The sequence below is a fragment of the Capsicum annuum genome, chromosome 1 (assembly GCF_002878395.1).
Source record: "Capsicum annuum cultivar UCD-10X-F1 chromosome 1, UCD10Xv1.1, whole genome shotgun sequence".
NCBI lineage: Eukaryota > Viridiplantae > Streptophyta > Magnoliopsida > Solanales > Solanaceae > Capsicum > Capsicum annuum.
In genome coordinates this window covers 146,800,101-146,811,757 of record NC_061111.1, presented here as the reverse complement: position 1 = coordinate 146,811,757, position 11,657 = coordinate 146,800,101, and the positions used below count along the sequence as shown (strand labels likewise).

The 11,657-nt window shown below is 35.0% G+C and overlaps 2 protein-coding genes and 2 pseudogenes across 2 annotated transcripts; 1 reads left to right on the top strand and 3 right to left on the bottom strand.

Annotated features, from left to right (window-relative positions):
- The first annotated feature begins 3,981 nt into the window (after nucleotides 1-3,981).
- LOC124887689 lies at nucleotides 3,982-4,451 on the top strand (annotated as a pseudogene).
- A 1,246-nt stretch (nucleotides 4,452-5,697) lies between these two features.
- Nucleotides 5,698-6,516, bottom strand: LOC107858555 (cytochrome b6-f complex subunit 4). The gene has a single exon (XM_047397567.1). It carries the CDS (start codon nucleotides 6,220-6,222, stop codon nucleotides 5,698-5,700), a length of 525 nt encoding a protein of 174 aa, XP_047253523.1. The 5' UTR covers nucleotides 6,223-6,516.
- A 465-nt stretch (nucleotides 6,517-6,981) lies between these two features.
- On the bottom strand, nucleotides 6,982-8,731 carry LOC124898155 (cytochrome b6-like). Its single transcript, XM_047411830.1, has 2 exons — nucleotides 8,717-8,731; nucleotides 6,982-7,800 (listed from the first exon to the last, which is right to left on the bottom strand). Exons 1-2 carry the CDS (start codon nucleotides 8,729-8,731, stop codon nucleotides 7,117-7,119), a joined length of 699 nt encoding a protein of 232 aa, XP_047267786.1. The 3' UTR covers nucleotides 6,982-7,116.
- Nucleotides 8,025-11,570, bottom strand: LOC124887688 (annotated as a pseudogene).
- Between the last annotated feature and the right edge of the window lie 87 nt (nucleotides 11,571-11,657).

Here is an 11,657-nt window from a genome sequence, read left to right as displayed (position 1 = left end):
AAAATATTTATTCTTGTAATTATAATGATTAAAAATAAATCAGATAAAACACTATTTCTCAAAGTTAGAAAGAAAGAAAAAAAAGAAATAAATAAAATATAAAGGTTTCTTTTTTTGATGTGTATAATTTTTTTTAAAAATAAATCAGATAAATACATTATTTTTTTTAAATTTTAAAAAAAATAAATAAACAAAACATAAATGGTTCTTTTTTGTGTATATAAATTTTTAAGAAACTTAATTAATGATTAGTAAATTTTCAACTATAAATTATTCATTTGAACCAAAAGGAACTATAGACTGAAAAATTGAATTTAAGAGGCATTATATATAGATATAGAAATAAGGCAATACACATATTATTATATTTTTAATCATTAATTAAAAATAAAAAGAAAGATGGAACCAATGCATAATTATCCAAGCTCCTGCCGATATCCACTTCCACAAGTCTTTCACCATTTAAGAGCATCTTTTTCTTTTTCAAGTGAAATAAAAACATAAATATCACTGTGAAAATGAAAGATACGAAAGCTAATAAATAATTAGCAAATTTCCAACTACAAAGTTATTCATTTAACCAAAAGAAATTATAGACTTAAAAATAAAACTTAATGTTGGGTTCGAAATTGAGAGAGCGACATGCGGAGGCTTAAAGTTTGCATGCAAACCATAGAATGATAATTCAGATAACAAAAAAAAATATACTAAAAACATATATATTAATATGATTTGGTCAAACGACCTACATATTAAAAATAATATTGAGAAAAACTTAAAACCTATTGGGAGAAAATCTCCTCCTAAACAAAACTCTTTAAGGACTACATTGTGGATGCTATTGTGTTATGGTATGAGAAGGGGAACCTTCTATTTATAGAGTTCCAAAACCTTTTGTAACGCACTAAATCTGGTACCCAAAATGCCACACGGTGCTTATGACCCCGAAGGACCACAAGCTAATCCATGACTGATATCTGTACCTGAACACTACATAATATATTGTATAAATGTGGAAATAAAGGCTGAAAGACCATAAGGTTCAAAACTAATAAAACATAACATCTAAAAGTATGGTATATCAATACCAAAACAAACTGAAACAAAACTGTCTGAACATACTATAGTCTGAAAAGCCTCTAAAACTGAACTATCTGAATAAGAAGTTGATGGGACATGTCCCTAACTAACTTCAACTACTGAAATAAACAATGTAATGAAGAAATAAAGTAATGATCATGTCCTCGAAGGATGAGGACTCACTGCTAACTCTGACTGCTAAAACTGGAATGCTACTGATGCTCTAGAGCTCGTGCTTCTGAACCTATGGTATAGAATAAAACACCATAGCACAAATGCATCAATACGATTGAATGTACTGGTATGCATGTGAGGTAGGCTGAATGCAAATGGTTCAAATGCATAAAAAATGCTAACTGACTGTTTAACATGAATGCGAGAATACATGCATGAATAAGTGCCTATAACTGAATTCATGATGGTACTGACTACTGAGTCTGATTACTGATAACATGAGTTACTGATAACTGATATAACTGATACTGAGTGACTGTATCTGACAGTCTAGGTTCTGATGGAACTAGCAGAGTTTCGTACTATGCTGAGTTGACTATATCTGACAGTCCTAAAATCTGAAGAACTATTTGAGTTCTTTTACTGAGATTTAGACTGTGGGAAGTAGTCATCTAACCAATATGCCCCAAATAACGCATTATAGTTGAGTTGGGATCCAATCTGTAACCCCAATTGGAAAGGTGTCAATACCGCGCCACTGGTAAAGACAAGTTGTGGGTGACCCTCATCTGGCAGTGTCTCTAAAAGAGAATGGTGAGACCCCCATCTGACAGTGTTTATCCACCTCATCAACCCTCATCTGTTAGTGTTGATGTCTCAACCTATGCTGGCTACATAGTTCTGGAACGTAAGGATTACTTCTAAGGATCACACCCTCAATTATTAGTGTGTGTCCTCATCCTTGGGTTCACTCGGTGCTAAATCTTACTCCCATATGAATAGACACTGAACATGATTAACTGAATTGAACTGGAATGAGTTCATTGAGTTTCGTTGACTGAAGGAATACTACTGAACAGAATTACTGAGCTTTCTGAGATTACTGGGATTACTGAGTTTTCCTGAGTCATATGACTGACTGAATTCTACTGAACATGGCTTGACTGAGGATATCATGAAAATACGACACTGGCTCTAGGCACACAGCTAAATTATCGGGTATAAGTACCCCCAGGACTCGATAGAAGGAAACTGACAAGGCATGATATTTTTGAATACATGACCAACATCAACAATCCATAATACAATAAGTTGGGGATTTCATGAAGTACATGGTTATCATGATTTTGTACATGGTAGGAATGTATATACTCAATGTCAAAATTTCATAATCTAACATCATGAGCATTCCAACAAACATCTACGTTGCACATCAATAGTATGAGAGTCATTTGAACATAAGGGTAAAATATGAATCTATCACATAAATCACAATTGAGCTATATTACATAATTTCTAATCTCTTATGCATTTTTTCAAACACTTAGGTTGCATGACTTAAGGCATGGCATAATCCTCAAATTAACATATCATAACCAACTAAAATTCATGGTTTTCAACTCATATGCTAACATATTTTCATAAAAACACATAAAGATTCCAATTTGGGAATTATACAACAACAACCACATGAACATAATCAACCCATAACATGAATATCATAATCTATAGTTTAAAACTTGATTCTTGGGCTTTATGGACCAAAGGAATCCATGAATGAACACTATGCATACCTTAGTATGTGATTTTACGAAGATTTATGGTGGAATTTTCTTGAATTTAAATCCTCAATTGAGAACCCTAACTTGTTCTTGAGAGAATTTTGAGAGAAGTGACTATATTTTGGTTGAATTGGGGCTAAATCCCGTGTTATAGGCTTATATAGGGGTGGGAAATACCCATTCTGCCCTTAAAATAACTCAAAAAGAGGGTGTTTCGTCACTTGGGCCTTAAGATATGCGGCGCACAACTTATCGCGTAAGCTAGGCTGTGTGTCGCACAACTTATGGTATAAGTTAGGTTGTGCATCGCACAACTTATGGCATAACCATTCAGTAGCCTTAGGTGATTTGTTAAGCGACGCACTCCACTTTGCAAAGCCATAACTTCTTGATCGGGTGTCGGATTTTGGTAGAATTGGTATCATTGGAAAGCTAATTCAATTCTCTACACATTCTTTCTACTTCTCGAGGCATAATGATAGACCGAGAGGATTGACTAGAAGGAATAGGTGGAGAAATTTTGTGTTATATCTGGTAATCCTTTATAATATCAAAATTGGATTTGAAACTTCCTATTTGTTAAATTTGTGAAAAAGAAAAAGGGGGGTTGTCTAATATCTTTCTAATTAGTTGATACCTTAAGGGAATTTTAAGAACCAAAATGGAGTCATAAAGCTTTAATTACTGAATCGCTTCCCAATGGTCTATTCCCGATTCGTTTAGATCTGATTCTCAATTCTGTTTCAGGAAAGATCCAACATAGTTTTATACGGATACTGCCAGGAGATAGAGTAAAAATTGAAGTAAGTCCTTATGATTCAACCAAAGGGCGTATAATTTATCGACTACACAACAAAGATTTAAAGGATTAGGTTTTCAACTTCACCATTCCTTTCCGGGGGAATACAATTCGAGATGAAAAATTTCAAGAAATTTATATTCTTCCAAGAAATAGATTAAGAATTAAGGTAAGGAATGAAAAATATGAAAATAAGAGCTTTCGTTCGTAAAATTTGTGAAAAATGTTGACTAATCCGTCGGTGGGGACGAATTATAGTAATTCGTTCTAGCCCGAGACATAAACAAAGACAGGGATAATCAAACTTGCCAAAAGTGCCGATGTATAAATAAAGAATCTGTTTTGACATAAAATGGATATATCCATATATCTCTGACTCATATTTATGAGATGATAAAATATGGCAAAAGCTATACCGAAAATTAGTTCGCGTAGGAATGGACATATTGGTTCACGTAAGGGTGCACGTAGAATACCAAAGGGAGTTATTCATGTTCAAGCAAGTTTCAATAATACCATTGTCACTGTTACAGATGTACGGGGTCAAGTAGTTTCTTGGTCCTCCGCTGGTACTTCTGGATTCAAAGGTACGAGAAGAGGAACACCGTTTGCTGCTCAAACCGCAGCAGCAAACGCTATCCGTACCGTAGTGGATCAAGGTATGCAACGAGCAGAAGTCATGATAAAAGGTCCCGGTATCGGAAGAGATGCAACATTATGAGCTATTCGTCGAAGTGGTATACTATTAACTTTCGTACGGGATGTAACTCCTATGCCACATAATGGCTGTAGACCTCCGAAAAAAAGACGTGTGTAGAGCTAAACATTGAAGAAATCTCAAGAGAAATAAAAGATTCGATGATCTAATCAAATAATAGTACTATGGTTTGAGAGAAAGTAACAGTATCTACTCGGACACGATAGTGGAAGTGTGTTGAATCGAGAACAGACAGTAAACGCCTTTATTATGGACGCTTTATTCTGTCTCCACTTATGAAAGGCCAAGACGACACAATAGGCATTGCGATGCGAAGAGCTTTACTTGGAGAAATAGAAGGAACATGTATCACACGTGTAAAATCTGAGAAAGTCCCACATGAATATTCTACCATAACGGGCATTCAAGAATCGGTACATGAAATTTTAATGAATTTGAAAGAAATTGTATTGATAAGTAATCTATATGGAACTTCTGACGCGCCTATTTGTGTCAAGGGTCCTAGATATGTAACTGCTCAAGATATCATCTTTCTGCCTTATGTAGAAACCGTTGATAATACACAACATATAGCTAGTTTAACAGAACCAATTGATTTTTGTATTGGATTACAAATAGAGAGAAATCGTGGATATCTTATAAAAATGCCACATAACTTTTAAGATGGAAGTTATCCTATAGATGCTATATTCATGCCTGTTCGAAACGCGAATCATAGTATTCATTCTCATGGGAATGGAAATGAAAAACAAGAGATACTTTTTATCGAAATATGGACAAACGGATGTTTAACTCCGAAAGAAGCACTTCATGAAGCATTCCAAAATTTAATTGATTTATTTATTCCCTTTTTACATATGGAGGAAGATAATTTATATTTACAAGACAATCAACACAAGGTTCCTTTATCCCCTTTTACCTTTCATGATAAATTGGCTAAACTCATAAAAAACAAAAAAAAAAAAAACATTGAAATCGATTTTTATTGACCAATCAGAATTGCCTTCAAGGATCTATAATTGCATCAAAATGTCCAATATATATACATTATTGGACCTTTTGAATAACAGCCAAGAAGATCTTATGAAAATTGAACATTTTCGTAGCGAAGATATAAAACAGATATTGGGTACTTTAGAAAAATATTTCGTAATTGATTTAACAAAAAATAAGTTTTAAATCTATTGGACTTATTTAGTCAAAATAGATTGAAATCTTTAGCACAATTAATATATCATATATTAGAAATAAATTCAGAATTAAATTGACTAGATGTATCTAGGGAGAATTCGCTTTGAAGAAACTATTCCCTAGATACACATGTCTTGTTATTTCACAATTGAATCAATTAAAAATAAAAATTTTTAAAAACGATCTAAAGTTAGGAATTTATCAATAGGTAATGTTGCACCAATGCCCAACCAAAGGGCGACTGCGGTACCAATCAAAAAGACAGTCGTCGCTACTGGACGGCGAAATGGATTTTGGAATTTATTAACATTCTCTAAAAAAGGTACTGTTAATAATCCCGCAGGTACTGAAACCATTAAAAGAACCCCCAATAATTTATTGGGCACTGTATGAAGTATTTGAAATGCAGGAAAGAAATACCATTCAGGTAAGATTTCCAAAGGGGTTGCAAATGGATCTGCCGGTTCACCAATCATTGATGGTTCTAAAATGGCTAAGCCTACATTACATGCAATAGTACCTAGAATTACTACTGAAAAAATATATAAAAGATCTTTGCGCCATGCAGGCTCTCCATAATAATTATGACCCATACCTTTAGCCAATTTAGCTCTTAATACAAGATCATTCAAGTCAGGTTTTTTTGTTATTGGGATAGGTGAATTCTTATAGATCCATCCCCCGAGGGAACTGGACATAATAATTTTTAATCATCCAGCTCGAGCAAGAATAAAAAGAACCAAATGAATCCATATATCCATATAAAATATATATATGGTACCTGTCTTTACACATCCACATATATGATAGAGGAATGGTTCAATGTAAGAAAAATTTGACTGAATTCTTTTTTTATGGAATTGCAACTATCCATTACAAAACAAAGAATTCCGTTCTTACAAGTAAATACTCAAGACCCGAGTAGGCTTACAAATCAGATCATGATATGATCAAGTGCTTTCTGGGTCGTCTTAGACCTTCTAATTGGTATTTATCCCCAAAATTCTTAGAGATACACATACAAGGTTTGCTTGTTACTAATATAGTCTAGCCTCTCTTCTTCTTTAGATCCCTTGTTTCACTCCGATAGTAGTATTGATCGTGTCAATGCAGAGAAAATGAATACATTTACATACTATTAAATCTTATAAGTGAACTAGATAAAATGGAATCTTGATTCCATTTTATCTAGTTCACTTATACTGGACCTTACGGAGCCTGCTCATGTACAACATGATTCAGACCTGATCATAGAAAAGATTTCCTTTAAGCGAACCAGCCTATCCTTTGTATAGGGCTTACACAACGATTGGAACAAAGACACATTTGGTTGTGAATTCCCATGTGGCAGGCATATATCTACACAGACCAATCAATAATTTAAGTCACACACTCCCATAATCTATTTTCTCTTCATAAAATTCCCTTCAATCCACCCATTTAGTTGACATAAATAGTTAAAGGGAAATATCCAAATCCATGTCTTATTATTTTCAATAATCCATACTTGTAGCAATGAAATACTATATATTCCTCCACCAAGTGATAAATGATTGATTACAAATATTTAGGATATATTTTTTTTGCTCTATCTATAAAGGCCCAGAAATACCCTGTTTACGTATCATTGGAAAGTGCATTAACATAAATACGGCAGTAAGAAGTGGCAATACAAAAGTGTGTAAACTATAAAAACGAGTCAAAGTAGATTGTCCCACACTAGCGCTTTCGCGCAATAATTCGACCAAAGGTGATCCTATTACAGGAATAGCGTCAGGGACACCTGTTACTATTTTCACTGCCCAATAACCAATTTGGTCCCGAGGTAAGGAATAACCAGTTACGCCAAAAGACGCGGTTAATACAGCCAGAACCACACCTGTAACCCAAGTTAATTTGCGAGGTTTTTTAAATCCGACGGTGAGATACACACAAAATACATGCAGGATCATCATTAGGACCATCATACTGGCCGACCATTGATGAACTGATCGGATTAACCAACCAAAGTTGGCTTCAGTCATTATGTATTGAACAGAAGCAAAAGCCTCAGTAATGGTCGGCCGGTAGTAAAAATTCATAGCAAACCCAGTAGCTACTTGTACTAAAAAACAATTAAGCGTAATTCCCCCTAAACAATAAAATATATTGACGTGGGGGGAAACGTATTTACTAGTTATATCATCCGCAATTGCTTGAATCTCGAGACGTTCTTCGAACCAATCATATACTTTATTGAGATAGGCGGAAATCCCCCCCGAGAACCATATATGAGACTTTCATCTCGTACAACTCAAGTAAAAACACCCAAATACTAGTTGTAACGGATATGGAATAGAAAGTTTTAAAGTTATTAAGTTCTGATCCCATCTTCTCTGGAAAATACGAAAGCTCTTCTTTGTGGCGATAATACCAAAATATCAAGTTGGCGCAGTCGTCTTTATCTTTATTTTGATACTTATAGGCCTCTTGAATTCTCTTTTTCCCTATTTGTTTCTAGAATTTATTTTTGTGGAATATGTCTTTTATTCTTTGTTTTCTTTATTATTGATAGGAATTCTCTTGTTAAGACCCTATGAATCGATTAAAACCTCAGATTCATACTAGAACCGCGATGATTCAATAAAAAAAACCTAACCTAAATCAAATCAAGGATTCTCTGAGTAAGAATCCTCGGATCATCACTTATTCCCTGAATAAATAGAATGACTAAAAATTCAAAGAAAGGTTTTGCTTTTGGTCAAAATATAAATTAGGGGTTGAAAGAAAAGAATCTTTCGATTTAGAAATTCGAATTCTTTGTTTGAAAATTTTTTGGAGCCCGGACACGGGGTCTGAATATTAAGTATGAATCATAGTTCAAATATTTCTTAATCTGTTTCCTGTTCCAAATATTAGAATAAATATCTGACGAAGTAGAATCATCTCTATCAAGATGACAGACTCATTCTCTGTACTATCAATAGGATCAATTATAACAAGTCACACACTCATACTCCGGAAATACAGAAACAAAGAAATTCCACGATCGAACTACCAAAACAAAATAGAATGTACTATAAATCAGAGCTCTAAATGATTCATTTTGGACTCAAAAGTAAGGACTTCGCGGTTCTTATAGATCTAATTCATTGAAATTCCATCCAATAAAATGGAAAAATTATAAATCTCCAAAATAATAGATAGAAATACCGCAAATAAGGCCATTGCGACACCCATCAAAGGAGTAGTTCCCTACCCAGGAGCTACTTTACCGTATTCCGAATTCATTGGTTTTAATAAATCTCCTACTACAGTTCGTCTTGGACCAGATTTAGAACTGTTCTCAAATCCTATTGTATTCATTAAGATCTGTTGACTTTGTATACCATTCCGTTGTAAATGAACGATCCTATCATAGATCCATTGGGGTCTTGAAATTATATAAATATGATAAGAATGGAAACAGCAACCCTAGTCGCCATCTTTATATCTGGTTTACTTGTAAGTTTTACTGGGTACGCCTTATATACCGCTTTTGGGCAACCTTCTCAACAACTAAGAGATCCATTCGAGGAACATGGAGACTAGTTGAAGTACTGAGCCTCCCGATATCGGGAGGCTCAGTACTTCAACTGAGATAATGAAAAATTATTTCACCTTTTTAGTTCTTTTTAGTTGGAACTTTAGGCGGTTCTCGAAAAAGATAGCAAAAAAAATTATCCCTAGAGTCGAGACTAAGAGGAATGTATAAACCAATGCTTCCATAGATTCGATCGTGGTTTACAATTATAGCTTTCGTACCTGTTTTTTTTTTTTTATTTTCTTTTTTTTTTTTATCATCTTCCAGATAAAGAACGAACAAGAGTAAAAACGAAGTTGATTCAAATAAACATTTCTCTGGTACCCTATGTCAATAAAAGTAAAAGAAAGAAAATAAGGGAAAAAGAAAGATACCAAAGCAATGTTGTATCAGGCTGCCTGTCTTTTAGTAGTTGGATCTCCAAGTTTTTGGAATGCCCCAAATTCGACTTGAGCATCTAAATCTGGGTCAATACTAGCAAAAACATCTCTGAACAAGGTTCTAGCACCATGCCAAATGTGTTCAAAGAAGAAGAACAAAGCAAACGAAGCATGCCCAAAAGTAAACCAACCCCTTGGACTGCTACAAAAAACACCGTCGGATTTCAAAGTAGCACGGTCTAATTCGAAAATTTCACCCAATTGACCATGTCTAGCATATTTTTTCACAGTAGCAGGATCACTATAACTGACGCCGTTGAGTTCACCGCCGTAGAACTCAACAATTACACCTACTTGTTCAACACTATACTTCGATTCTGCCCTTCTAAAAGGAACATCGGCCCTAACAATTCCATCACCATCTACTAAAATAACCGGAAATGTTTCAAAAAAAGTAGGCATACGACATACTAAAAGTTCACGCCCTTCTTTATCTCTAAAGATAGGGTGTCCTAACCATCCAACTGCTATTCCATCCCCGTTATCCATTGAGCCTGCTCTGAATAATCCTTCTTTTACCGGATTATTGCTGATGTAATCATAAAAAGCTAATTTTTCAGGAATTTTAGACCAGGCTTCTGATAAACTTTGATTTTCTGCTAGCCCAGCACTAACTCTTTGATATATTTCTTGCTGGAAGTACCCCTGATCCCATTGATAACGAGTGGGCCCAAATAATTCAATCGGGGTAGTTGCCGAACCATACCACATAGTTCCGGCAACCACAAAGCTGCAAAAAAGACAACAACAATACTACTAGAAAGGATGGTTTCAATATTTCCCATACGCAATCCTTTGTATAGACATTGTGGTGGACGGACGCTAAGATGGAATAGGCCCGTTAATATGCCCAATGTTCCTGCTGCAATATGATGAGAGGCTATTCCTCCTGGAACAAAAGGATCAAAACCTTCCACGCCCCATGCTGGATTTACAGGTTGTACTTTTCCCATTAGTCCATAAGGATCGGACACCCATATTCCAGGACCATAGAAGCCTGTTACATGAAATGCACCAAAACCAAAGCAAGCTACCCCTGAGAGAAATAAATGAATTCCAAAGATCTTTGGCAAATCCAAAGAGGGTTTTCCTATACGTTCATCACAAAATATTTCTAGATCCTAATACACCCAATGCCAGATAGCTGCCAAAAAGCATAACCCAGAAAACACAATATGTGCTCCCGCTACACCTTCATAACTCCAAATACCTGGATTCGTTACAGTCCCCCCTGTGATAGTCCAACCACCCCATGAATTGGTTATTCCTAAACGAGTCATGAAGGGTATAACGAACATACCCTGTCTCCACATTGGATCAAGAACAGGATCAGAAGGATCAAAAACCGCTAATTCATACAGAGCCATCAAACCGGCCCAACCAGCAACCAGAGCTATATGCATTATATGAACAGAAAGTAACCGATTGGGATCATTCAATACAACGATATGAGCACGATACCAAGGCAAACCCATGGAAATACCCCTTATATCAAAGATAAATAGACACTACGTAACTTTATTGCATTGGAAAAGACTATAATATGACTATCCTATGGACCACTCTTGTTCAGTCGATTATTTCCGAATCAAAGGTGTTCTATTCTGGTGGTAATAATGGAACAATTCTATTCGTAGGAACAAAGAGAAGCAGATTTATTCTATACTCGATAAGTACCAATACGCAATGGGGGAGTTGATCTCATTTTCTATGAGCGAATGAGTCCATACTTATTTATCATTAGAAAGACCTAATCGTAATAATTTGAGTTTATTCATTCTGCCTTTCTTTATGAATTTTTAGAATCTATGGATAAAATAAATACGATAAGAACCAATATGAATATTCTAAAGACAATAAAAAAATTGTTACGTTTCCACCTCAAAGTGAAATATAGTATTTAGTTCTTTCTTTCATTTAATGCCTATTGGTGTTCCGAAAGTTCCCTTCCGAGTTCCTGGAGAGGCAAATCCACTTTGGGTTGACGTATAGTGCGACTTGTCAGATATATTGGGTCATATGGTATTTCCCCGTTCTCTCCCCTGATCGAGATATCCCCCGTTCCGCCCAAGAACGATAAAACGATAAATTGAATCATCAAAAATTTAGAGCGTGAAGTGCAATTAGATCC